The sequence below is a fragment of the Canis lupus genome, chromosome 6, assembly GCF_048164855.1.
Source record: "Canis lupus baileyi chromosome 6, mCanLup2.hap1, whole genome shotgun sequence".
Classification (NCBI taxonomy): Eukaryota; Metazoa; Chordata; class Mammalia; order Carnivora; family Canidae; genus Canis; species Canis lupus.
In genome coordinates this window covers 79,263,478-79,290,737 of record NC_132843.1, presented here as the reverse complement: position 1 = coordinate 79,290,737, position 27,260 = coordinate 79,263,478, and the positions used below count along the sequence as shown (strand labels likewise).

Genomic DNA, 27,260 nt, shown 5'->3' with positions numbered 1-27,260 from the left:
CTCTGGAAGTCAGAGGGGACCTCCTAGAGACAGGAAACGAGAGATGAGCCCCAGAGAAGTCAAGTCAAGCCTCTGGTGGGCGTGAGAGCAGTTCTTTTTCTTTTTCTTTTTTTTTCTCGTGAGAGCAGTTTTGCAAAAATGCAGCACCACCATCCAGGAGAGCTAGACCTGAAGGGAAAGCCTGGGTTAGCCCAGCGTCCTCCCCTGGGGCAGCTGCCTAGAGGTGATCTGGGAAGTCTGGAACAAGACGCTGTGAGTCCAAATCCTGGGTCGGTCGCTTACGTGCTGGGTGAGACTCATTCTCCACCCCTGCAAAACTGAAATAATAAGGCCCAGTTCACAAGGCTAGGAGAATGAAATGAGACTCTGCATGTAAAACACCTGGTTCTCATAGGTGGTCCCTAAATGTTAGTTGCCTCCCCATCCCTTATTTGGTTGGAAGATGGGGAGAGAGTGTCCAGCATCTGACTCAACACTCCACAGGCCTGCTGCTCTGGAAGGGGTGACCCACTGGCCCCCAGAGAGAGCTTCCTCTAGGTTCAAATGCTAATAAAAGGTGCAGGATCCCAGCTGTGCCACCTGCCTGCCTGCCTCTCCTCCTCCACCCTTGGGGCACGGCTGGCGGTGCCCTGTTTTCCATCAGGTTGGGGGCGGGGGAGCGGTGTTGATTTGCCCTTGAAATTTGCCCTTGAAGTGATCATTGTTCTGGTTTGAGGCTAGCAGTGACCTGGACTACTGGATAGAGCGGTTATCCGTGGGGGTGAGGAGGGGAGGGAAGGGAGGAGGATGCCACCAACAGATAAGTCCTCAGACCCTACCCTACACCCTTGCCAAAATCTCTGACATAGTTTCATCATCCCTGGAGGGTGATGCAAGAGGCTTGGAGTCTGAGTCCCCTTCCCCCTCCCCCAGAGAGCATCATCCACATCTGGAGCTGCAGCTGGGTCCTCCTCTTGGGCTCCTTCCAGGGGAGGGAGCTGTTTGGAGTGTGGGAAGGGAGGGCCACGGGTGAAGGCCCTGTGAATGGCCCCAATGTTGGGAGTTGGGGGGCGGGGCAGGGAGAAGGTGTCTGGGCTCAAGGGGAGGGAGGGTGGAGTGGAGAGGGAATTGCCACTTCTCAGAGCACTGCTCTTCTCCATCTCTGCCCTGTGTCTAAAGGCTCCAGGGCTCCCCCTTGTCGTTTATATCCATGCAAAGGCCGCTGTACTGCTCGGTCCCCTTCCCCCCACCCCGCACCTCGCCCCTCCAGCCTCTGTACCCAAGCGCCCGGCTCCAGCTTCCAGCGCCCCCTTTGTTCTCTGGTCTCCCTGGGCAGGTCTCCCTGGGCAGCTCGGGCCTCCAACCCTGACCCTCTGCCCCCAGGGCCACAACGGGGCCTGGCTCACGCCCCGAAGGGTCCTCTGTGGGTCACAAAGGTCAACGGAGCCTCCTCGGTGCAGCGCAGGGAGGGGCCCATCAGGGCGAGGAGCCTACAGCCAGGAATCAACCCAAAGATGAACTTTAAATGCGGCAGGGTGGAGGAGGGGGGAGGGCGGGTAATGTTCGTTAGTCACCAGCAAGAATCTCCTTCAGTAAAGGGTGACAAATTCTGCTATAAATCAGAAGGGAAGCTTCCCAGGCGCTTTCAAAATATAAACCGCTAATCGCTGCGCGATGCGTTGGAGCGCGGGGCTCCGCCCGGGGGGGCGGGGGGGACCTGGGGTCTTCCCCCCTTGCTTAGCCACCCAGCCGGCGTGACCTTGGGGAGTGCCCCCTCTCTGCGACCCAGTGGCCTCATTCACGAGACGGAGGTGCCATCGAGGCTGAGGTCGGCGACTCCGGGGCGGGGGCGGGGGCGGGGCGGGGGCTCCTGCGCCGCCCTCCTCCTCCTCCTCCTCCTCCTGCTCCGCGACGCTCCCATCCCGCCGGCCCCCCAGCGAGCGTGGCCGCGAGCCAAGAGGGCCCTTTAAAGGCCCAAGCCACGCCCCCTGCCGCTGCCCCCGGCCTCCGATTGGCAGGGCCGCGGCTGTGGGCGGGGCCTGGCCGGGCGGGCCCCCGCCCCCTTTGTTCGCGCTGCGGCGGGAGGCGGCTGCAGGGCGGGAGGTGTGTGCGCGCGTGTCCGCGCCGTGGGGAGCTGCGCGCCGCCGCCCGATGGCGCGAGGAGGCGCGCGGGCCGAGCCCCGGGGGGCCTGCCCCGGCCGCGGCTGAGCCCCTGCGCTCGCCGCCCGCGAGCATGCCCCCTCCGGCCGCCGCGGCAGAGCCCGCCAGCCGTGCCCGCGCCCCCGCCTCCCGCAGCCGCAGCCGCAGCCGCAGCCGCAGCCGCAGCCGCAGCCGCACCCCGGGGCTCGGGCCCCCGGGCCCCCGCCCCTGATCCACGCGCGGACCCCGCAGCCAGAGGACCATGGCCGGCCAGGGGGACTGCTGCGTCAAGGTGGCCGTCAGGTAGGGACGTGCACCGCGCGCGGGGCTTTGTCTCGCGTGGGCGTGGGGCCGCGTTGCACCGCCCAGCCGGCTCCCGGGAGCGGGGCGGCTGCCTCGGGAGATGCGCGGCCCGCGGGCTGCTGGAAGCTGGCTTTGTTGGGGTGGTAATTCGGGCCCCTCCTGGGAGCCCTTAATGATCAGAAAATCGAATAAACAAGGAAATCCGGTATTTCACACCCAGCCCCAGCCCTGGCCCAGGCCGGAGCGTCTGTGTGTTTCCTCTTCGCCTCCCCTTGGGGCTGCTGTCTCATGCTGGGGTATCGGAGGAGGAGGGGGTGATTGCCCCCAGTCCACCCCAGTCCACCCCAGTCGGCCAGCTCCCTGCTCTCGGGCGGGCTAGGAAGGCAGCAGGCCCGGCCCGGATCCGGTTCTGCAGACAAAGATGGATTGAGTGCAGGGACGAATGGAAGGGCCAGCCGGTGCCTTGGCCTGCTGTGGGCAGTTAGGACTTTTGGAGAGAACCTTGCTGGCCCTGTCCCAAGAGGAGATGGGGCCAGGGCACGGAGGAAGCGGGGTGTCTGAGGTTGTACCTCGGAGGGGGCCGGAGGGAGGGCGTGCCCCTGATACCTCATCTTCAGGCTCTCAGATAAAATGGAGGTGGGGGGGTGCATGGTCTCACCTGGGACCTGCAGGGACTGAGGGAAGGAGGGTGAGGAGCAGGCTAGGGGGCTTCTGCGGGGAGGGGTACACAGAGGTGTGAGGCAGGAAATCATGCAAAGTTGAGCCCTTTGTGTTGGGTGGAGGCGCTTTATGCCGCACCACCTCTCCCTGTTTTTGTTTTGGCTTTTCCTCTTTGAGAGGGGTCTGTCGATGGGAGCATGCCAGTCTGAGACTGGTCACCAAGGCAGGGGTGGTGGAGAAATGCATCCATCTGTGCCCCAGCCCTGCCTGATGGGAGTGGGGGTACTGGCTCCAGAGCTAGGGTGGGTCTCTGAGACAGGTCTCTGGATTCCCTGGGTTGTAGGTGACCCAGATTCCAAGAGTCCATCGAAGTCACTCTAGACAGGACCAGGGATGACTATGGAAAAGCTTCCTCCTCCTGCCCCAGGGCGGATGCCCCCCCCCCCTCGCCCCAGACATCTGGCCAGTCCTCTGCAGCTCAGAGAGGAGGAGTGGGCATTTGGTTGCAGCTCTGGGGTCCAGGAAGAGAGATTGAGGTGCCTCCCACCCAGGCATCGTGCAGTCTCAGCATCACTTGAACACAGCCTTTCTGGCCCTGAGCAGCCAGAGAGACAAAGAGGAGCCGAGCAGGTGCCTGGTGGGCTGGCCGGGGCGGGGCCAGGCTGCTGCTGGGGCTGACATTGCAGCAGGATCCTGTGGAGGTCGAGGGAGGGAGGTACAAGTGGTGGTGGGGGGGGGGGTAGTGAGAAATGTAAATATGACATCTGCAGCAGCTCGGGAGAGTCCAAGTACCTCATAAAAGGGAAATGACGCCCTGGCCCCAGTCACTGTGAACCAGGCAGGGCTGGGAAGGAAGGGACTTAGGGTGCTCGCTCCTCCCCTGAGGGTTTTCCTTTAGACTCCATCTTACAGGAGGGAGCCAAAGAAAGCCCCTTCTACTACCGCCAAGCCTCCCCCGGCTAGACTGGGGCATAGTAAAGTGTGGGAAAGCCCCATGGGATTGGCACTTTGTGCAGAGGAGTGAGGAAAAGCTGGTGTTGCCTTCTTAGCACGACCAGCAGAAGGTTTCTGAGCCCCATTCCGGAGAAGGGCTTGTGCCTGCCCACGGCACCCAGCTCTTTGGGGGTGATGGGTATCATCTCTGCCTCCCACTCAGACTGCTCTAGTAACATCCACATGCGCCCCCTCCTTGCCTCGAGTTGCTGATCTCGGATGGAGGGGTGGGTAGATTTGAACATCAGGAGAGCCAGGCCTTAGGGGGCTTCTGGAAGGTGAGCGCCCAGCCCACTTGTCCCTTCCCACTCCAGCCTGAGCGCCCAGCCTGGCACACGCCAGACCTCAATGGGCAGCCGGCCGTGGAAGGCAGACAATGCCTGGACAGAACCCAGTTTCTAATCAAAGAGCTGAGAATAGGGCCAGACTAGGGCTGGGGTCGGGACAGGGAGCAGATGGTGCCACAGAGGAGCTGTAGGGGAGAGTCCCCCATGCTTTTGGATCCCTATCAACCCCCCACCCCGTCTCCAGGAGTCACTTGTCCCACCTAAAGGACTGGGTGGCAGGCTAGAGTATGGGAGTTGGGAAAGGCCAGGGCTTTGGAGCTGTCAAGGGCCCAACCTGGTGCCAGGTTCAGCTGTCTGACTTCCCGGAAGTGCTTTCTTGTATCTAACTCAAGTGCTGTCTGAGTTCCCATGAGAATAAAATGGCGAGTCTTGGGTCCAACTCTTGGGACAAGGGGGCCAGGAGTGAGACGGACTTGGTTTGGGGGGGTGTGTGTGTGTGTGCGTGTGTCGCATGTGCACATGCACGCCTGTGTGAGTGGGGAGGTCCTGGCAGGAACTGTTAGACTAGGTGAGCAGTGCCAGGCTCAGGGCTCCTGGCCCTGTAATCTCCTTGGGAAGAGGATCAAAGCTGGCCGTGTGCAAATCTCCACAGGCCAGCGGGGGCTGGGAGAGAGCCAGGGGAGGAAACTTTCAGAACCTGGGGCTGTGAGATAAGGGGAGAAGGTCTAGGCACCAGCAGACCCCAAAAGCACTACCCCAAGCCTCCCTGCAGTCTGGCCCACCTGCCGCCTGAACCCGGGCTAGTTGCCTTTGCTCTGAGATTCCCAGGCCAGCCCCTGTCCGTCCTGCCCTGTGATCCCTTTATCCATTAATCCCCTGTAGGTAGGGACTCACTCAGCTCCCTGGGCCCAAGGCTGGCCTAGAACCAGCCTCTCTCTACCTGGGGATGGGTGGGGGACAGGGGGACGATGCCTGGGAGAGGTGAGGCTGAGCTGTGCCCTGCCCCGGGCTGCAACACAGGCCTGATTGATGGGGGGAGAAGGGGAAGGGGTGGCTGCTAAGAAATGCAAGTTGGCAAAGGGGAAATTGGGGAAGGAAGCCAAGTCACATGGTATGTTTCTTTTAAGACCCTTTGAAACCCCCACTTCTGAATCCCTGCCATGAGGGGAGCCCTCAGTGGGGCCTAACCCCTGGCCCCCGATATCTTTGCCTGGTTTCCCGAAGCTTCCATCCTTTAGTTGGCTGGGGCAGGGCAGTCCCTCTACAGGTCCCACATCTATCCGTGGACACTCCAGGGGTGAGCAGCGGCGGGAAGAGGACGGAGGGGCTCCCCACGGACAGTGTTAGATCCTACCCCTGCCCCCGCTCATCTGGGTTCTCCAGCTGTAGTTATTTCCAGAGCCTCTGGCCACTCTGCGATCTTGGTCAACGTCTGTCTAAATTTTGAATCAAAAGACTTGGTGGCTCGGGGCAAAGAGACTGGAGAGGATAGAAAAGAACCGTGCGAGGGTGGGGGTGGGGGTGCCTTCCGAGTCCCATCCTCTGGGAGCCCAAGGCCAGCCAGGGCCAAACAAATGCCAGTGGTGTCCCGTGCTGCCCGGTTTCCAGGTGTGGGAAACCGAGGCCCAGACAGGCCCTCCCGGGCCTGATGACCCGAGAGTCGCGGTGGTGGCCTCCTGCTGCAGAAAGAGGGCTTATGTCATCACACGGAAGTGGAGTGTAGTAAGCACAGGCCCCGGAAACCGCCGCCACCACCCAGCCTGCCTGCCGGCCAGCCCCGACCCATTGGGCTCCGCCTTGAAACCCTCCGGGTGGGGACGGGGTGGAGCGGGGGCTGAGGAAGTGGCAGAGGTGCCAGGAGCCTGGCACCCTTGCTCTTACAGCTCCGGGGCGAGGGCAGGCCTGGGGCCAGTGCGGTTCGCCCACTGGCTGCGTCGTGGGGCCTCCTGTCTGCTTGTCCTCTGGGCCTCGGTTCACCCACCGCAGAGCGGGCCGGACGCCTGTTGTCGCAGAGCAGCGGTTCGGAGGGAGCAGAAGCCATAGGGCCCCTAAAGGCTTGAAGGGAATAAAATGCTTGAGAAATAAGCCCTAACTTAGTGTGCCTGAGGGGTTTGTCTGGTGTGGGGCCCAGTGAGCGTCAGATACAACAAAGGGTCGTTGAAGGTTTTCCTCGAAGGTTTTCGTCTACAGCTAAGCTCCTTCCCTCCTTCCTTCCCTTCCCTTCCCTTTCCTTCCCTCCCTCCTTCCCTTCCCCTCCCTTCCCTTCCCTTCCTTCCACTTCTTTATAGCACAAAGCATGCCCAGATAGAAAGAAGTCTGAACTAGGGGGTGGCTGAGCACTGTTACCTCTTGAACCCTTGCCCTGTGCCAGGCAGCGTGTCTACACCGTCCCACTCTACCCCACCGGAGCCCCACCAGCTAACTGGGGTTATTCCCACTGTACGGAGGAGCAAACGCCCACAGCCCGTACATGGAGGGGTTTGGATCTGAACCCAGGGCTCTCTCCCTCCAAGCACGTGTTCCTCAGACTGCTCTAAACCACCCCAGTGCCACTCTAAGTAGCTCTTTGCTGTGAGAGTCTCTCTGCCTCAGTTTCTCCACACGCCACCCCGCCCTGGTCGCTAGAACAGCAACGTGCGTGCGAGAAGTACTCAGGAAGGCGTCGGGTGCCAGGCAGAGCGGGGACTGCTCCGCAGAGGGGAGATGTGTCTAAATGTCCCTTTCTGGGGTTGCTTAGCATGGGGCTGCTGTCCCCTCCGTGGTCCTAGCTCCTCCTCGGGGCCGTTGGCTCTCGGGTTGGGGACCTCTCCCCGTCTGGCTGCGTAGAAGTCCAACTGTTCACTCTTTCCTTAGGTCCACGCCACTGTCCCAGGAATTTGTTTTCCTGCCTGAGTTCCATCTTGCCACTCCCTAGGAAAGGAAGCTGGGGGGTGGGGGGGTAGCTGAGTCTCCTCTTCTACCTCATGCCCCCCACACCAGCTATAGGGCAGGCCCCGGGTGTCCTGAGTCCCCACCTCTCCTTTTGCCCTCTAGACATAGCAGCCTGTTGAGGAAAGCTGGAGGGGGCACTGAGGCCACTAGGTTGGGGAGGAGAGGGCGCTTCCCTGCCCTGGGAGGGGAGCCAGGCTCCAGCGAGCTATCCCTCCATCCCTCGAGGCTGGGGTGGTGGAGCTTGTGGGGGCTGTGAAGCCCCGTGGCAGGTAGCAGTGTCCTGATGCCTGGAACAGTCCCTCTCTCACCTCTGGCTGCTTGGGGGTGTCGAAGGGAGGCAGTGCCACGTCCCCGTCCCCAAATACCTGCGTCCCTATCCTGTCTGCCTTGCTGGGTGGAAGCCCACCATCAGAGCGTGGTGGAGGCCGCTGGTCCTTTCACCTGAGACTGGAGTCCAGGTGTGCAGAGGAGAGCGTGGCGATGGGGACAGAGGACGGAGGACCAGGGGCCGGGGCCAGTGTGCGGGGAGAGGCTCTCCGGCTTTGCCTGGGCCAGCTGCTTGGAGGCAGGCCGCCTGTTGCTCTGCATTCCTCAGCAGGGGAGCATCCCCGGGGCCCAGTTCCCACTGAGCCGTCCCTGCATGATGCACATGCCGTCACAGCTCTGGGCGCTCCCCGCTCGGCCCCACTGCACAGTCTCCTGTCTCCTGGGAGGTCATGGGAAACCCCTGCCAGCTGCCCTGAGAAGCCAGTGGGACGGGAGGGCCGTGCTGGAGCACAGCTGAGCTGTGCTTCCGAGCCAGGCTCGCGCTCTTCCCAGGCTCCCTGCAGCAGAGTCCAGCGAGGGCTCAGGAAGCTCCTGCTCACAGCCAGGCCTGCGCGCCTTCCAGCTTGGGACGGGGGGCCCGGCCCCCTCCCTTAGCTTCTCCTAGCATCTCCGCTCCCCAGCCTCCGCCACCTCCCTGCACTCGGCTGGGCCTCCTGCTTCCTCCCGAGCCTGGTTTCAGCCTCGCTAGGGGGTGTCCTGGGGCACAGGAGACACGAACAAGACCCTACCCTAGGTTCCCTCTCCTGTCGGACTTCCTGTCCCTGGTCACTACTCAGAAGCTACCGGCCAGGACTTGGATAAACTGAAAGAGAAAGGTCAAGGGCATCTGAGGAGGGAAGAGGGGTGGAAGGCCAGGTGCCCTGAGTTGACACCCCTAAGGCTTCCCCTAGGTTGTCTTGGAGGGTCTGCACCCTCTCCCTGTGCACTTGGGAACATGTTTGGGGGCAGAAGTCAAGCACAGAGCATTGACTGACCCATTTCACCAGTTCTGCTAGGGCCTCATAAACCCATGCTTTCTGACCCCACAGTACAAAGCCTCCTTGTTTGGGGGTTCTGAGCCAGCCCGGGTCTTTTCCTTGAAGGCAGTCTCAGGAGGACTGTGCTGGGGGAGGGTCTGCGAGGCCCTGAGAAGGTCCAGTGACAGGGCTGCACGACCCTCTGGCAATCACAGGTCTCCGGTGGCTCCCCGCTCTGAATCCCTGCGGCTGAAAGAGCCAGCCCCCCAAATTGGGTCTCACCGCCCTGTTCTGGAGAGGCATCTATGGGAAGATGCCTCTCTGGGCTAAGTCAGCTAAAAGCCCCCGGGTGTCTGGGAGCCAGACTCCCCTGAGAGAGCAGGGATTTTGCTTCCAGCCGCCTTCCCCAGAGCTGGCAGGCTGCCATGGGGAGGAGGAGGAGAGGATGCTCATTAGGGTGGGGGTGTGGACGCCCTCTTTCTGCTGCAGAGGAGAGCTGCCTTCCCTTTCCCGGGGCAGGGAGGCAGCCTCCCGGGTTCTTGGCTCCATGCTTCTCCATGCTCCAGGCCTCAGCTCTCTCAACTCCACAAAACGGGAAAAATGCTTTCCCAACAGAGTGCTCGGGGCGCTGCCGGCAGCCGTGGGCAGGATCCATCCAGGGATTCTCCGAGGGGATCGTTTTACTCCAGGCCAGACTCTCTCCTGCCTGGGCGCAGGGCCGCTCAGTGGACGCGGCAGGATAGGGCAGGGCCGGGTTTGGCTTGCATTTCATTTCCACCCTTGTGAATTGTGCGACTTCGGGCTGGTGAGAGTTCAGCTTCCCCAGCCTCCGTAAAATGGGGGAGATGCCCCTTGCTTCCTGGGCTTGTCAGGACGCATGACGTGTGTCCATGTGTGTAAATGAGCTTGACACGTAGGTTCCCAGAAGATGTGAGGTAGGTATGGCCCTGATCAGACAAGGCCCCGGAGTGCAGGATGCACAGAAGAAGCAAGAGTGGTATCCGTGGCTATGATTTCTGAGCAAAAGGATTCTGCAGACTCCCGGGCTCCCCTTTCCTGGGCTTACCCAGATCCGAGATCTTTCCGAGATCATTTTGCAGGCAGGAAGTTCTTTTTGCTAGCTTATCTAAATCCCTCCTGCCATAGCTGAGTTCCCCTTTGATCTGGCTCTGTCACTGGGGAGGAAGAGCTGGTCCCTGGAGGAGGGTGACGGCCTAAGTGACTCTGAGTCAGGCCAGCTGGAGGTCATGAGGCTCCTCTCTGTGTCCCCTGCCCTGCCCCCCAACTGCCCCACCGCGTACTTCCATACAACAGCTCAGCTCCGGGTGAGCCCTGCTGCCCTGCAAACCCCTTGGGGCCGGCCGGAAGGGAGGTCATGGCATCTGGCCACCTCAGGCCTGGGGCAGCACACCTGGGGGCCAGCGATGAGCCTCCTCATTACTGTTTCTCTTTGGGGCTGTTCCACTAGCCTCTGGGGCTCCTTTCCAGGAGCCCATCAAGGCACAAAGGGTCCTAGAAAAAAAAAAAAAAGAGCAGATAGGCTTATACCCCCTGGGGCTTCCCCCAAGGCATTTGTTAGGTTAGTCATTTTGGCCCCCGGAGGGGTAATTCCAGACCAAGTCCCTGGTTCTCCTCAAAACCTTGGAGGGAGAGCCTGGTGAGGGTGCCTCCCAGCCTGGAAGTCCCAGCGGGCACATTGCTCACGGGTGGGCAGCTGTTTACCCGCTAGCTCTCCCCGGCTCTCCTTCTGGACTGAACCCCTGGGGCCCATGGCCAGGAAAGGCAGTCTCCCTAGATGACCTTGCTATTTATTACATGTGACCTGGAGCCCGGTTGACTTCCTCTGAACTCTCATTTGTAAGTTAGGAGCAAAAACAGCACCTTAGAAGGAAAGGATTCGCGTCGTGATGTAACAAGCGGCGCTTGGCCGCATAGGGTCTAGCGAAGAGGGCAGAGGGCAGCCTCGGTCGCCCAGCGAGGGGCTGTTCCCAAGTCGGGGAGCCCAGTGCGCAGAGATGTGAGGGGGCTCCAGGTGCTCGCAAGGACAGGCGTCAGGAATCACAGACCTCGGGACTCGGGAACGGCTCGTGCTTGGTTATTTTACTCTCCCAGCTTGTTGCCTCTTAGTGACAAGACTCTTCAAATAGGAAGAGCCCCGTGAGCTCCTAACTAACTGGGGCGGAGGGGGGCGGGCCCAGGTTAGGAGCCAGTTCCACCTGAGGTGCTGGGCCAACCCTTAGAAGGCCAAGGTCACTGGGCCCAGCCCCGGGGTAGTGTGAGGTCACTGAGGAAGGGGCGGGTTGAGGGAGCTACCCCATCCCCACCACACCCCCAGCCCCCAGCCATGGGTAGCGGGTGGGGCCCTGGGCCCTCTCTCTGTGTCCCCCCCACCTGCCCCCACCCCCCACCCCCACCCCCATGTCCTCTGTCTCCCCCTTCGCCCAATCCTCCTCGCTTCCCCAGGAGTGGGGGAACCACTGAGCTCAGCTGTCAGCTCTCAGGGCTTGGGTTTTGCGGCCTGTGTCCCGAGGCGGCGGGTGCAGCAACGGGGGCGGGAGGCCGAGCCACCATGGGACATGAACCCCTCCCTGCTTCCCCTGCGGAGGGGGGGAACAGCAACAGGGGGGCAGCGATGGGAGCGGGGTGGGGGGAGGCCAAGCCGCCGCAGGTCCCTCAGCCCGGTGCCCGCTGCTTCCCCGGCAGGAGCGGGGGGGGGGGGGGGGATAGTAAAATAACCCCCACATCACACCCACTGCCGCTCAATTGTGAGCAGAGGAAGCTGGGGCCGCGGTGCCAGATCCTGCCTCTGAAAGGCCCGGGCCTCCCTCCGCGCGGCGCCCGCGGTGCCAAGTGCACAGAGCCGGGCTCTGTTCTGTCCGCAGGTTCCGGGAGCCTGGGCCTCCCCGCCCGCGGCCAGAGGGACCGAGGCAGGTGTCGCCGGCCGGGGCTTAGGGTTACGCGCCCCCGGGTGAGATTCCGGAGGTCCCGGCACCCAAGTGACTCCGGATGTGTGGCCCCCAAAACCACTGCTGAAATGCACCACTGGCCCGCGGGCCATAGTTTGCGATTTGAGTTTTTCAAAGATTACATTAAATTATAATCTGTCTTGATTACCGAGTCTTTTCACACCCCATTACGCTTGGCACTGGTGGCAAATACCTCGGCATAGTCCTGGACCGGGTCCCCAGCTCCCGGGGTTCTGTGGTTTCCTTGCAAGACCCCAGAACCCGGTTTCCAGCCCTGACCCCGCCTCCCATGCCCCCAGAAAGAAACCTGGTTGTGAGTGGCTCCCCTCCCTGCTGCCTTGCTTTTTTTTTTTTTTTTTTTAAAGATTTATGTATCCACGAGAGACCCAGAAGAGAGAGGCAGAGATACAGGCAGAGGGAGAAGCAGGCTCCCTGCGGGGAGCCCGATGCAGGACTCGGGACTCGGGGACTCGATCCCGGGACCCCGGGGTCATGCCCTGAGCCCAAGGCAGATGCTCAACTCCTGAGCTCTCCCCCCCAGGTGCCCCCCTGCCGCTCTGCTCTGCGTTAACGTTAACGGGAAGCAGGAAGCCATCTCCTTCCCCTAATCTGTCTGGGCCGCTGCTGCTTGGAGGGCAGCCTACAGAAGTGACCTCACCCGGGTGGGGCCAGGAGAGGAGGCTGCCGGAGGGGAAGGTGATGCAGTTCTTAGAAAGTCAACACTGGGAAGAGATCATCTAGAGGACACGGGAGAAGCAGTGGCTCACGGAGCAGAAGAGGGTGGGGGCAGAGGTCCGTTGAGGGGCCCCCCCACCCGCCCCGACATCAAGTCGCCTGTCTGGTCCCCTACCTGTGGAGTGTGGGTTTGAAGGCTGCACTGGGCGGCATGTGGTGGGCAGTGAGCCCCAGGATAGCTGGGACACTGTGCTCCCTGCCCCTGCCGGATGGCAAGCCCCAGGGCAGGGCCAGCCGGGTGTCCGGCCCAGAACACACGCAGGAAGATGTAGCAGGATTCCTTCCAGGGCGCCTTCCTGGCTCCGATGGTGGTTTTGTGGGAGGAAGCTTATCTGTCGATTTGGGGATGGAGAGCTTCCCAGGCAGGAGGTAGCGGGAGAAGCAGGAGAGCCTGTAGGCTTCGTGGCCGGGCGGAGCAGGAACTGAGGCCGACCTTCGTGAACTTACTGTGTGCGTGGGACTTAACCACCCCAAGCCTCAGCTCTCTCCTCTGGAAAGTGGGCATCGATGTGCCTAGCTCGCTGCATCACCTAGTGAGGTCTGTGGCGGGTGCCTGGCCCAGCTAGCACATGGAAAGCACACCTGAAACCTGAATTCTCTTTGTCTTCTACCTCTAGTTACTCATTCAAGTCCCCTTCCAGGGACTCACACTCTCCCCCTCGTGCGGGTCGTTGTTTTGGGAATTAGTGACTCTCCCTGAACCCGCATCCTCTGTTTCCCAGCTCCCCGTAACTCGGGGTCACGTTGCTCACCCCTCTGTACCCTGAAAACACCTCGATGCTTAGGATGGGCCAGCCCGGGCCTGGCTGGCTCCCTCTGACCTCAGAGGACCCCTGCGCCAACATGCGCTGGGTCTCACATCCCAGGACGAGGGGCCCAGGGTGAATGCCTGACCAGACCCTAAAACTCTGGAGCCCCTCTTCTACATCCTCTCTCCCAGACTGCTCTTCTGTGAGCTCTCTCCCACCCACCCCGCCCCCGACCCCCTCGTGCTCTTGGGGCTGGTTGTTGAAGGAGAGGCTGCCCCTCTCACTGATGGGCTCTGACGGGCAGGGCTGCTGCTCCCCCTCCCGGGTTCCCTCTGTCTCCAGGGATCCTGATTCGATTTCCTCCAATCACCAGCATTGCCATCTGCCTGGGGTAATTAAATGGTATTTGAATTGGATCCAGAAATCCTATCACAAGCAGCCCACATGGTAGGGAGGGTGTCTTCCGGAGTCGGTGCTCGCCGGCAGTGCTGGAAGCTCTCCAGCGCCGCCCGGGCCAGCCCCTTGGCTCACCTGGGAGCCGCTGGACTCTCCGGGCAGTACGTCTGCGGTCCTGGGCCCCACAGGCCCAGAGCTCCAGCCTCCTCCCTGGTGCCCCCGCCCCCCAGGTTGCAGCTGGAGGAGCCCTTCTTGCCCCCCGAGCCCGGCCTTCCTGCCGCAGCGGCCGCGCACACACTCCCCTTGCTGCCCGTGGCGGCCCGGGCGCCACCTCATGCCTCGTCCACACGCAGGGAGGGCACCACTCGCGCAGCCGCCGGCCGGGACCTGGTGTAGCCCGTGCCTAGCCCTCCCTGACGTTTGCGAGTGCGACCTTGTGTCACTTGCCGCGCTGGTGGCCGAGGTAGGAGGACTGTGGCCCGCTTGCCGCGACCCCTCTTGCTGGCGGGTCGAGGTTCTGGTCTGCAGGTCCGGGGAGGGTGAGCAAGGATCAGCGGCTCCCTTCCAGGTCAGAAACCAGCTCGGGGGGCAGGGGGCGGGGACGCTGAGAAGCTGGGTTCTGATTTCGCCCTGACCTGCACCAGCTGGGCGGGTGGGGGGGTGGGGGTGCTGCCCTTCCATTCCGGTCAGCCTGGCTGGGGAGGGCCGCTGCCCTGGAGGACCTGCTGACACCCGAGGGCAATCACTCCTGAAGGAACCCGGGCTACCCGGCATGTATGGCGTGGCCGTGGCCTGTGAGGCTCGCCACCCCACACCCCGCCCAGCTCGGCTCCCCTGAGCTCGCTCTCTCGCAGGCCACGGGCTCGGGAGCACCTCCGCCAGCCTGCAGCCCCAAGTGGGCCTTGGGGGCTGGGGCAGCCCCAGACAGGGACAGGATGGCGACTTGGTGGCCCTGGCTCCGTGGCTGGGTGCCCCTGGGCCCTGGATGCATGCTGGCCGGGCCCCCTTGCTCTTTTCTTCTCTTGGTAAATGTTGGCTTTGGGGAAGGGAGCCCGACAAGCAGCTCATTGTGAGCGCCTGGCCCATAGGGCTGGCTTGCGGGAGCCCAGGAGCTTTAGCGCCTACTGCCCCCCCCCCCCCCCAGGCGGTTGGGAAGTGCTTTCCTGTCCCCACAGCGCATGCTCGCCCTGCACACTTGGTTGCCATGGGGACCCCGCTGCGGCTGCTTAGAGGAGGGAGAAGGGTGGCTGGATGGAGGTAGCCCTACTGTGGTTGGCCCCCACTGGTGCCACTTTTCTTCCCCTCGGAAGGGAGCCCAGCAGGATCTGGGCTGCAGCCCCCCCCCCCCTTCTAGAGGTGCCTGCCCTCCAGGCCTGGCAGGTCCGGGGGCGGCTGGCCCCCTGGGTCCCAGGGAGGACCCCGAGCTGCAGCATCTGAGGGGGGCTCTGCAGTGGGAGGATGCTGGGGGGGCAGGGGCCTGGGCCTCACCTCCCAGAAGGGGGCAAGCTGCCTTCTCTTCCCCATCTGGGGACACTGACCTCTAGGGCTCTCCGTGCTATCAGGAGCATGCGCTTTGACAGCAGACCTGGGTCTGGCCCCGTCACGTCCCACACTACAACCCCGAGCAAGTCACTGTGACTCTCTCGGCCTCCATTATCTCATCTGTAAAGTTAGTCAAATAATACGTACCCCACAGATTCACAGTGAAGAGGACCTGCATTCGTCCGCGTGAACTACTTTTGACACAGCCGATGGGTGGGGCACTTGATGGATGCTGGCAACTGCTCGATAAATGTCTGGGGGAGTAGATATTAGGACTACTGTTGTCATTATTATTGTGTCGTTACAAAAGTTGCCTTGGTCCTCTGGGGAGGCTCCTGAGCTGCTTTCCTTGTTTTCCAGCTTGGGGGGGCGGGAGGGGGCAGGCAGTGGAAGTTTGGCCCGCAGGGTCTGCAGCTGCCGTGGGTCTGACCCAGGGCTGTCCTCTCCCGAGCAGGATTCGGCCCCAACTGTCAAAGGAGAAGATTGAGGGCTGTCACATCTGCACCTCTGTCACCCCCGGGGAGCCCCAGGTCCTTCTGGGGAAGGACAAGGCCTTCACCTATGACTTTGTCTTCGACCTGGACACCTGGCAGGAACAGATCTACTCGACCTGCGTGAGCAAGCTCATCGAGGGCTGCTTCGAGGGCTACAATGCCACAGTGCTGGCCTACGGACAGGTAGGCCGCCCGCCTCTCCCCATGGCCCTGCAGCCTTGGTCTCCCCGTCTGGTAGGAGAGCGCGCCTGCCCCTTTGGAACACCTGAGGTGGAGCGTGCCACTGCCACCACCGCCACACTGCTGGTGACCCCAGGGAGGCTGTCCATCCCAGGGGCTTCTCCAGGGTGTGGCTTTGGGACCGGGAGGGGCAGGTGACCCAGCCTGGGAGGCAAATGGTAGGGGAATTGGGCCTGGCCCAGGGTCCAGGCCTTGCTGGTGCCCCCTGGAGGGTGCTAACAGCCGCCTTCCATCCCTGCCGATGCAGACAGGGGCCGGGAAGACATACACCATGGGCACCGGCTTCGACACGGCGACGTCAGAGGAGGAGCAGGGCATCATTCCCAGGGCCATCGCACACCTCTTTGGGGGCATTGCTGAGCGCAAGCGGCGGGCACAGGAGCAGGGTGTGGCTGGGCCTGAGTTCAAAGTCAGCGCTCAGTTCCTAGAGGTACTGGGACCTTGGGGGGGTTGGGGGGTGGCAGGAGGTTGGGCTTGTCCCTGGACAGTGGAATGGGCCTAGGGGAGCCATAGCAGCGTCTGCAGCTGACGAGTGTCCTGCTGCTGGAATATTCAGGCGAGACTAGCAGACCTCTTGGTGGGACACTCTGGAGAGAAGGGCTGAGTCAACAAGGACCGTTAAGATCTCTTCAAACCCTGACGGATTGTCAGCTCTGACACTCGTTAGCCGGGTGACCTCGGCCACGTCATGTCACCTCTGCACAAAGGCTGTGGTATCTGTTTCCTTTCGGGTTTCTGCAGTTGGCACGGAAGCATGTGCCTGGCACACAGTGAGAACTCTGGGTCTTGCCCATCCTCTGGCCTCTGCGGGGTGCTCCCCAGCCTCAGAGCAGCCTGTCCTATCCCCTTCTGGCCGACGTCCTTCCTGACCCCCTGACGTCAGCACAGGGAGTTCCTCCAGAAGGAGCCTTTTTTTTTCTTTTCTTTTCTTGCAACTGGTCCTGACTCTCTCTGGGAGCATGTCTGTGTGCCAAGGCCAGGATTTTGGCATCTGGGACTTTGCGGGGGTAGAAGAGGGACCCTTTGGCCTATCAAGGCACCTCTCGGAAGGGTCTCTAGGAAAACAGGTGCATCTGGATACGTCTCACGAATGCCTGACTTCCCAGGCTCCTCCTCTAGGACTCTTGAAGCAGGTGGCTTCAGTTCTCAGCATCTGAAACCCCAGCCTGTAGGCCACCCCCTGTCCCGGCTCAGGGGCATTTGCCGGGTATGGGGCTGCCCTGGGCTCTGACTGGACCCAGGTTGTCCTCTGGAGGAGGATGTGGCTCCAGCCCTCTCCCAGGTGTTCCATGGCCCACCCTGCCCACAGCACCACTATTACTCCCTCCTGGGCACTCAGAGTGGCTGCTTTTCCCTTCGGGGACCCTGTATTTTAGACTTGAGAGTTTTTCTTTGTCCTGCCTGGACTTTTGCTTCTGATAAAGTGACTGCCTCTGTGTATGTGTAGGAGTGTGTGGTGTGCGCGTCCAGTGCTGTGTATCTCTAGAAGCTTTTCCATCTCTTTGTTTTCTCCTTTTCTCTATCCTGTTGCCATGGGCATCCCCAAAGAGTAAGGCAGTTCCTAGAAAACTCATGCCAAAGGGTGAACCACAAGGAGTTAAATGATGCCAGTATGCCTGTCCCGACAGGCAAGCAGACAGACAGACAGACACCATGGCACCCACGTCTGCACCAGTCCCTTCCGTTTCCCCTTCCCCTTCCTGTGGAGTATTTCTGTCCCTTTAAGGCATCAAAGCCTCGGATGTCGGATGTCAGGGCTGCAGCCCGCCCCTCCCCCACAGGATCCTGCTGGCAACCGCTGGAGCTGCCCTCCCCCTCCCCCAGCACACTCCTCAGCCCCAGCTCCCAGGCCCCCAGTCCCCCAGCACACTCCGCAGCCCCCCAGGACACTCCCCAGCCTCCCAGACCCCCCCAGCACACACCCCAGCCCCCCAGCCCCAGGTCCCAGCCCCCCAGCCCCCAGCACACTCCCCAGCCCCCCAGCACACGCCCAGCTCCCAGCCCCAAGCCCCCCAGGACACTCCCCAGCCTCCCAGCCCCCCAGCCCCCAGCCCCTGGGTCCCAGCCCGGGGAAATATCCCAGCCCCTCAGCAGGTGAAGCTTTCCCTGCCCTGGATTCCAAGCACAAGAATCTCCAAGGCTGAAACCATGTGAAATAAAGTGACTGTTCCCCCCGGGCAGGCGCTCCTGGCCACTTTCCTCTTTCACTCCATCACCTCAACCCCTAGGGACCATGGGATCAAGCCACGGCCTCTACTGTCCCCTCCCTCATCTTTTCCCAGCTTAGGAACATAATAGCTTCTGCCCTAAGTATGGTCCTATCATCCTCATCGACATCTAGTCCCCTTTCTGTCCTCAGTCCCCTGCCAAGATGAAAGCTGCTGAACGCAGGTTCCTTGGGGAGTAGGAGCACAACCTCACTATAGTTCTGCCCAGGACCCATCTGCCCCCCACTCCTGCTCAGGAGAGAGATCCTAGAATCCAGAACCCCGAGGGGACCTGGGTCGGCACATTCGCCTCGCGGGTCCTCAGTGTCCACATCTGCAGAACGGAGCTGGTTTATAAACATGGGAAAGCCCCCTCCATCTCCTGGGGCCCCGTGCCATGTGCCACACGCACCCAGCAGCTGTTTCTGCCTGCCCCCCAGCTCTACAATGAGGAGATCCTTGACCTGTTCGATAGCACCCGTGACCCTGATGCCCGCCACCGCAGGTCCAACATCAAGATCCACGAGGATGGCAATGGTGGCATCTACACCACAGGTGTCACCTCCCGCCTCATCAATTCCCAGGAGGAGGTGAGCACCTACTGGAGGTCCGGGGCAGGCAGGGGCGGCTCGGTGGCCGGTCCGGTGTCCTCACCTGTGCCTCCCTCCCCAGCTGATCCAGTGCCTGAAGCAGGGGGCCCTGTCCCGCACCACGGCCAGCACCCAGATGAACGTGCAGAGCTCCCGCTCACACGCCATCTTCACCATCCATGTGTGCCAGATGCGCGTGTGCACCCAGCCCGAGCCAGTAAGGAGCTCACGGAGGCCCAGGAGCTAGTGCTTCTGGGGGGGCTTCTCAGGAGGGCAAGAGGAGGCAGGAGCCACGGATCTGAAGCTAGCAAATCTGGGTGTGGGGTTTGCCTCTGCCACTTGTTGATTTTTCTTTTTTTCTTTTTCTTCTTTCTTAAGCCTCGGTTCCCTACCCGTACAATGGGGGTAACCTCTAGGTTGGGAGGGTTGAATGGGAACCAGGCGTGTGCAAGTGCGATGCGCACTGTCATGTGCTCTCACGTGCCAGGGGAGAGGCGCCCTGCAGCCTGCATCCCCCCAGACAGCATCACTGAGGCACAAGGGCTGAGAGCAGAGGCATGGCGAGGCAGGCCGGGGGCCAGGTGAGTCAGATGCCAACTTCTGCTGCAGGTGAATGAGGCAGTGACTGGGCTTCCTGAGGGCACCGCTCCCACCAGTGAGTATGAGACACTCACCGCCAAGTTTCACTTCGTGGACCTGGCTGGCTCCGAGCGGCTGAAGCGGACGGGGGCCACCGGCGAGCGGGCCAAGGAGGGCATCTCCATCAACTGCGGCCTGGTAGGCACACAGCGGGCCACCAGCCCCGGCAGCCAGCCCAGCTCAGTCTCAGACCCTTGCCAGACCCGATGGGCCCACGGCGGTCCGTCCTCCTTGGGCCTCTTGCTGGCTGCCGGCCGGGGCCCCCGCGTGTCACTGCTGTTAGGTCACTGGTCCTTTGCCCTCACCCTTGCCCCCAGCTTCCTGGCTTCACCAAATGATCACATCTGCGTGTAAACCCGCTCAGGGAGCTTGAGGGCTGCTGGGTCATCGAGGCAGGAACCATTGGCTCGGGGGCTGTCTTGTCCCGACTCCCTCTCTCCGCGAGCGCCTCTCAAGTCCCGGGCTCTGTCTCCCACAGCTGGCCTTGGGCAACGTGATCAGCGCCCTGGGGGACCAGAGCAAGAAGGTGGTCCACGTGCCCTACAGGGACTCCAAGCTCACTCGGCTCCTCCAGGACTCGCTGGGGGGCAACAGGTACCCTAAGGCCGATATCCGGGGGTGGGACAGGGGAGGCAGGAACCTCCTGGAGGATCCTGCTGTGAGGGTTTGGTTCACGAGGGCCTTGTGGACGAGGAGGCCTTCCTGCTGCGGGCTGTGGGCTTGGGAGGCTGGAGCCTTGAGAGGCCGCGTGACCTCCGGCCTGTGTGATCAGACTCAGTTCCCTTGTCTGCACCGCTGGGAGACATAGAGGCCAAATGGGGTAGTGGGGGGGAGCCGCTCAGGAGATACAGAGCTGGGACATGTCTGTGGGTTACCGCTGTCGGGAGGCACCCCAGGGCCAGGGGGCCGGGGGCCGTGTCCCGGGGTGCCCAGCTCCCCCGGGCATTAAGGCCGGAGGGGAATGGGGGGAGCAGCAGCTCCGCCCAGAGCGACGCCTGCGGGGGCTTGGCTGTGCCCCTCGAGAGCCTCACCCCCTGCCGCCGCCCCCCCGCCCCCAGCCAGACCATCATGATCGCCTGCGTGAGCCCCTCCGACCGGGACTTCATGGAGACGCTCAACACGCTCAAGTACGCCAACCGGGCCCGCAACATCAAGAACAAGGTGGTGGTGAACCAGGACAAGACGAGCCAGCAGATCAGCGCGCTGCGGGCCGAGATCGCGCGCCTGCAGATGGAGCTGATGGAGTACAAGGCGGTGAGCGCGTCCCCGGGGCGCTCCTCCTGCAGCTCCCTCACCTCCCCCCACCTCCCCACCACCTGGGGGCATCGCCCCGCAGTGCCCTGAGGGGAAGGTGCCCTGAGGGGAAGGAGGGGACGCGGGTGTTCTCCTGCACGAGCGGGTGCCCGGTGCTCCACCTGTTTCGCATGTGCTGGATGTGCTACGCTGGGCCACACGAGACCCCTAGACTGTGGTGCAGAAGAAGAGTAGTTGGTGGGGCCAGCATGGCCGGGGCAGGGCGGAGGACAGAGCTGCCGTATTCACTCGGGGCTCAGTCAGGGAGGGCCTCATGGAGGAGCGGGCCTTATATATGGAGCCTGAGAAATGAATGAGATACCGTCCAAAGCAAGCGGAGCAGGCATTCGGGGACGCAAACAAGCCGTGCACATAGGAGCGGAGCTGGGGAACGGGGGTGCTTCTTGGGGAAGAGTCTAATTCCATAGGACTAAGGCAAAGGGCGGTGGCTGCTAGGGGCCCCAGGTGTGAAGCTGGTGCACGAGTGGGATTGGGCTTGGCTTGCCCTTTGTTCTAAAAGAATGAAACTTAGCTGCCTCCCTTTCTGAAAGTCAGGGAATTTCTTTCCCGAAGAATTTCAAGATCTAACAACATTAGCACTAGGTTGGCCGGGGAGGGCGGAGCTGCTGACCCCTTTAGACAGAGTCTGGGACTCTGTTGGCTCCAGTCCCCACCACTCCCTGTTGTCTCGTACTGAGGCTCGTTTACTCATTTGTGCCGACTCCCTGGGCCCGCAGGGTTTTGGCCCTTGGGTTACACTCATGGCAGTATGAAGGTGGGTGGTGGGAAGGTAGGGGAAGGTAGGGTTGGGGGAGGCTTGGAATGGCTGGTCATAAAACTTGGACTTTGGGTTGTCAGGGAGAGCCCTGGGAGACAGGTGCCGTGTTCTAGAAGTCGTGGAGTCGGGGGGAGACCGGCGGTGCTGCTAGGTGCATCGTTAACCCCCACACACACCGTGAGCTCTGGCACCTGACTGCCCCCTGCCCGCCCCTCCTCCCAGGGCAAGAGGGTGATCGGGGAGGATGGTGCCGAGGGCTACAGCGACCTGTTCCGGGAGAATGCCATGCTGCAGAAGGAGAACGGGGCGCTGCGCCTGCGGGTGAAGGCCATGCAGGAGGCCATTGACGCCATCAACAACCGCGTCACTCATCTCATGAGCCAGGAAGCCAACCTGCTCCTGGCCAAGGCCGGTGAGTCGGGGTGCACCGGGCCAGCTGGGGACCCCCCGCCGCCCCATACCCACCCTAGGATATTAGGCAAGCTGGGTGGGCCAGCCAATCAGTTCACAGGTCAATGCATTTATGAATTTTTTCCAATTGATTTTTTTTTAAGATTTATTTATTTTGGGGTGGGGGGTACGGCAGAGGGAGAGGAAGAAAGAGAATCTGAAGCAGACTCCCCACTAAGCCTGAGGTCATGACCTGAGCCAGAATCAGGGGTCAGATGCTTAACTGACTGAGCCACCCAGGTGCCCCCCCAATTGATTTTAAACATTTTTTTATGACCACAAGCAATAAATGATGCATCCTCCTTGCTTAATGTGCACGCATACCATAAAGGTTAAAGAGCCCTCTCGCTAAACTCTCTGCTCCACGTCCTCCATACTGAGAAGTAGCCCCGTGCACATTTCCCACACCTTTGTCGGTACCTTTGCTCCAAGTGTGAGTGCGTGAATGTGTGTTCATATGTACGTACGCACACATGTGTGAGTACATGCCGCCCTTTGTTTTTCTGCGTATGAGATGATACGTATTGTCCTATGACTTCCCACTGTCACTTGGCATTATGCCTTGGAGGTCCTTCCATCATGAAAACGTAGAAATCTACTCCATTCTTGCAAACTGCAGAGGGTTCCCTCGGTGACGACGGTGAACACGGCTCCCAGCCCTCCCTGGCTGGGCTTTGTTGTCTCCGATATCCTGCTGTCACCGCCAGTGCTTACGTATACCTGTCACATGGACGAATGTTTGCTTGATGTAGATTCCTTTCAGGGAAAGGCCCATGTGTGCTCCCCTCTTTGTTTTATTTTTAAGATTTTTTATTTATTTATTTATTTATTTATTTATTTATTTATTCATTCATTCATTCATTCATGATAGACGTGGAGAGAGAGAGAGAGAGAGAGAGAGGCAGAGACACAGGAGGAGGGAGAAGCAGGCTCCATTCAAGGAGCCGGACGCGGGACTCGATCCCGGGACTCCAGGATCGCACCCTGGGCCAAAGGCAGGTGCTAAACCACTGAGCCACCCAGGGATCCCCATCCCCTCTTTTTTTTATTAAAATAATTTATTTGGGACAGGCCGGGGGGCTCAGTGGGTTAGCACTGCCTTCGGCCCAGGGCCTGATCCTGGGGACCCGGGATTGAGTCCCACGTCGGGCTCCCTGCAGGGAGCCTGCTTCTCCTCTGCCTGTGTCTCTGCCTCTCATGAATAAACAAACAAATAAAATCTTTAAAAAAATAAAATAAAATAATTTATTTACTTATTTGAGAGAGAGAGAGGATGTGTACAAGACAGGGGAGGGAAGGGGAGAAGCAGGCTCCCCGCTGAGCAGGGAGCCGGATGTGGGGCTCCAGCCCAGGCCCTGAGGTCACGACCTGAGCCCAAGGCGGCCGCTTCCCAACTGAGCCCCCCAGGCACCCCCATGTGCTCCCCTCTGGGAGGCCGTGGTACGAGACCACCAGTTCCGAGCCGCAGAGCTTAGTGTCCCTGAGCCTCCGTGTTGTCCTCTCCGCCGCCTTCCCTCTCCAGGTGATGGCAACGAAGCCATTGGCGCTCTGATCCAGAACTACATCCGGGAGATCGAGGAGCTGCGGTGAGTGAGCCCCCGGCTGGGCGCGTGAGGGGCCTGGGGGGCCGAGGGCCGTCCCCCCAACACTGGCTCCCCCGCGCAGGACAAAGCTCCTGGAGAGCGAGGCCATGAATGAGTCCCTGCGCCGCAGCCTGTCCCGGGCCTCGGCGCGGAGCCCCTACTCCCTGGGCGCGTCTCCGGCTGCCGCGGCCTTCGGGGGCAGCCCGGCCAGCTCCATGGAGGACGCCTCGGACGTGATCCGCCGGGCCAAGCAGGACCTGGAGCGGCTCAAGAAGAAGGAGGTCAGGCAGCGGAGAAAGAGGTGAGCGAGTGCGCCCAGGGCCGGGTGGGGGTCCCAGCAGCGCGCCGCCTCCCGCGCTGGGCGGCGCTGCCCGGGGCCACTTGGGGGCCACTTGGGAGCGCACCGAGCGCCTCCGCTCAGCCTCCTGGCGGGGAGCCAGCCACCTTCAACGCTGCGCCTTCCCCCAGGGAGGGACGGGCTGACCCAGGGCTAAGGGATGGGCGTGGAGAGGACCAGAGGATTCTCTGCGCAGTCCCCGGCCCCCTCCTCCGTCGAGCCCCACCGCCCCCTGCCTCGCGCTCCAGGCTGACCTGGCCTACCCTTCCCCCTGGGCAGCCCCGAGAAGGAGGCCTTCAAAAAGAGGGCGAAACTGCAACAGGAAAACAGTGAGGAGACGGACGAGAACGAGGCTGAGGAGGTGAGGACCGCGCCTGTGCCCTCCCCTCGGGGGCAGAGCAGGGCCAGAGCAGGGGCAGAGCAGGGGCACGGCTGGGTCTGCCTCCGGTTGAGTGGTCCCCGGGCTCCCCGTAGGGCCGACGGGGGGAGGCGGCTGCGGCGATCTCCCCTGTTTCCCACTTCATCCCGAATGGGCGAGGCTGGGGGGGAGGCTGTCCCTGAGGGGCCCTGCCCAGGCTGTCGGGGCAGCAGGCGGCACTCTTTCGGGACTAGGGGTGGGCGCAAGGGGCGCCGACCGCGGTCTGCCCCACTCCCCGCCCGCTTGACACCCTGAGGCCCAGTCCAGACGCCCTCCGCTTCTGGGCTCTCCCCCGAGGCCAGGCCCAGGCTGAGCGAGGCCCACCCACCCCTAATGCTGCTTGGTGCCCAGGAGGAGGAGGAGCGAGACGAGAGTGGCTGTGAGGAGGAGGAGGGGCGTGAGGACGAAGACGAGGACTCGGGCAGTGAGGAGAGCCTGGTGGACTCGGACTCGGACCCTGACGAGAAGGGTGCGTGTGCCAGGCTGGGGCGGGGGGGCGGGGGGGTGACACGCCCAGCGGCAGGTGCTCAGGGCGGGCTTTCGTTTCGCACAAGGCTCAGAGAGACTCTGCAGACCCTCCAGGTAGAAGGCGCTGAGCCAGGTGCCCATGGGCGAGGGTGAATGTGCACATCCAGGGCCTGGAACTCCAGACCTGACCCCTGCACGAATCACAGTAGCAGCGATAGGGGTGGGGGCGCTCGTTATCCACTAGGCGCTGCTGAGCTGTCCTCCACATGGCCTGGGGCCTCCAGGTCTCCCCACGACCCTGTGCAGAGGTGCCCGGAGCTCCCCCAAGCTCAGGGAAGTCTAGGGACTTTCCCCAGCGTGGCCGATGCAGAGCCAGGCCTTGAATGCAGGTCTGGCCGGAGCCGACACCCACTCCTCCAAATGGGGACACCTGCCGTTAGGGCGGAGGGTCAGTGTGCCCTGCTGCCATTGCTGCCTCGCCGCCCTCCTCACCCGGCCTGGGTCCTGTGCCATCTAGGACACGTAGACGTTGGCCTCTGTGGCTCTGGTGCGGTGGGGCTGCTGGGGTACCCAGAACCCCCTTCCCTGTCTCGCATTTCTGACGTGTCCCCCTGCCTGGCAGCCCTTACCTACCCTGGGATGTACCATTTCCCGCAGCCTCTGGTCACTGACCGGTCACGGCTCACCGCAGGGAAGCCCCCAGCAGCCCACCCTGCCCTGAGCCTGTGGCCCTGGACTAAGCCTGTCTCTGTGCCCCCCACCCCCACCGCCACCCCCACCCCCAGAGGTGAACTTCCAGGCAGACCTGGCCGACCTGACGTGCGAGATCGAGATCAAGCAGAAGCTGATTGATGAGCTGGAGAACAGCCAGCGGCGGCTGCAGACTCTCAAACACCAGTATGAGGAGAAGCTGATCCTGCTGCAGAACAAGATCCGAGACACGCAGCTGGAGCGCGACCGGGTGCTGCAGAACCTCAGTGAGCTCCCCCCCACCCCCGCCCTCACCTTCCCCCGAGGCCCCTCCGCTCCTGCAGGCCCCGCCCAGCAGCTAGCACCTTTGGGACCTACCCCAGGCTTCTGGGCACGGGCTGGGGCCCTTTGACCCACTGTCAACGAGGCCTTGTGTCTAAGTCTACTTCTACGCCAAATCTTACATTTATTATTCACGTTATTTCATCAGAGCCCTTTATTTCCTTAGGCACATGGGCACCACCCTCCGCAGCTTTTGATTTTTTCCTGCATTCAGTCCCTTGAGCATTTTCCTTGAAACCCATTTACAACCTGACTTGTCACATTCTATCGTCTTCACACTGCTCTGAGCACACGCGTTCGAGGACCGATTCGATCCTTCGCTTACTCAGCAGACATTTGTTGACTCCATCTCACAGAGCGGACGTTATCGTAGGTGCTCGAGGAGGTGGGGGAGCAAATCCCTGCCTCCTTCTGGTGGGGAGAGATGGACATAAGTAAGATACATAAGCAGAATCTGTAATGTGCCCAATGGTGATAAGTAGCATGAAAAGAAAAAAACAGAACAGGGAAGGAGGACAGGGCATGGTGGGGAGAGGATTGGAGTTTATTTATTTATTTAAAGATTTTATTTATTTATTCATGAGAGACACACACAGAGAGAGGCAGAGACACAGGCAGAGGGAGAAGCAGGCTCCACGCAGGGAGCCCGATGTGGGACTCGATCCTGGGACCCCAGGATCACGCCCCGGGCTGAAGGCCGCGCTAAACCGCTGAGCCATCCGGGCTGCCCAGGTGATGTAGGTTTTAAAAGCACATGGGGAGCATTGGGGGCTGCTGGGGGAACGAAAGTGGTGGCTTGAGGCCGGTTAGGAACCTGTCAGTAGAGATCCTGGTGAATCATTAGGAAAAAGAATTTAAAAGAAAAGAACAGGGCAACCCCGGGTGGCCCAGTGGTTTGGCGCCGCCTTCGGCCCAGGGCGTGATCCAGGGGTCCGGGGATCGAGTCCCACGTCGGCTCCCTGCAGGGAGCCTGCTTCTCTCTCTGCCTGTGTCTCTGCCTCTCTCTCAGTCTGTCATGAATAAATGAATAAAATCTTAAAAAAAAGAAAGAAAGAAAGAAAGAAAACAACAGATCCTAGTGAACGAGGATAAGACTGGAGGTGGTGGGGAGTTGTCCCCGTTCTGGACACACTTTGAAGGTAGAGACAAAAGTTTTTATCGATGGGGTGGAGGATACAAGGGGAGCCGAGGATGTCTCTAGACTTCAAGGTTCTGGAAGGGTGGTGGTGACGTCTGCAGAGATGGGGAAGCCTGCTGGGCTGAGGGCGGCGACAGAGATTGGGAGTCTGGTTTTGTGCCTGTTAAGCCGGAAATGTCTGCTACGCGTCTCCATGGAGACACCTGTTGGCATTTCGGGCAGCAAAGGTCAAGGACAGAGAACAGTGTATTGCTTCTGCTCTGGCATGCCTCACTGCCTTCTTACTAGCTCTTCCCCCCCCCCCCCCCCCCGGCCTGGTCCTTTCCTCCTCCAGTCATGGATCAGAACCGAGCCAGCAGGAGTGACCCACGGGACCCTCGTAGGAAGCTGGTGCCTGGGGGGCCCAGAGACCTTGAGATAAAAACACCCCGTCTAGGTCCACTAGGATGTCGGAGCAGGGAGCTCGGCATCTTCCACTCTGATCCCCTCATTGCATAATAAGAAACGGGCACGCAGAGGGCTGTGACTTGCCCCAAGGCCTGCAGTGACACTAGAAGCCAGGCGCCTGCTTCCCACCACCCCCCCTCTGAGCCGGAGCGTCTGGGGGTGCTCAGGGCTGACAGGCACCTG

General features: G+C 61.4%; 1 protein-coding gene across 6 annotated transcripts in view; it reads left to right on the top strand.

Annotated features, from left to right (window-relative positions):
• The first annotated feature begins 2,265 nt into the window (after positions 1 to 2,265).
• Positions 2,266 to 27,260, top strand: part of KIF21B (kinesin family member 21B) — a 46,040-nt gene continuing 21,045 nt past the window's right edge. For all 6 annotated transcript variants that reach the window (XR_012033372.1, XR_012033371.1, XR_012033370.1 and 3 more), the window contains exons 1-14: positions 2,266 to 2,421; positions 15,418 to 15,640; positions 15,945 to 16,127; positions 18,345 to 18,494; positions 18,577 to 18,711; positions 19,104 to 19,271; positions 19,612 to 19,727; positions 20,192 to 20,387; positions 21,427 to 21,616; positions 23,177 to 23,240; positions 23,320 to 23,538; positions 23,854 to 23,935; positions 24,344 to 24,461; positions 25,246 to 25,437. Coding sequence is in view for 3 of the 6 variants with exons in the window: in XM_072831365.1 (XP_072687466.1) it covers positions 2,381 to 2,421; positions 15,418 to 15,640; positions 15,945 to 16,127; positions 18,345 to 18,494; positions 18,577 to 18,711; positions 19,104 to 19,271; positions 19,612 to 19,727; positions 20,192 to 20,387; positions 21,427 to 21,616; positions 23,177 to 23,240; positions 23,320 to 23,538; positions 23,854 to 23,935; positions 24,344 to 24,461; positions 25,246 to 25,437 (2,077 nt within the window). In the remaining 3 variants the exon portion in view is untranslated. The remainder of the gene's footprint in view (positions 2,422 to 15,417; positions 15,641 to 15,944; positions 16,128 to 18,344; positions 18,495 to 18,576; positions 18,712 to 19,103; positions 19,272 to 19,611; positions 19,728 to 20,191; positions 20,388 to 21,426; positions 21,617 to 23,176; positions 23,241 to 23,319; positions 23,539 to 23,853; positions 23,936 to 24,343; positions 24,462 to 25,245; positions 25,438 to 27,260) is intronic.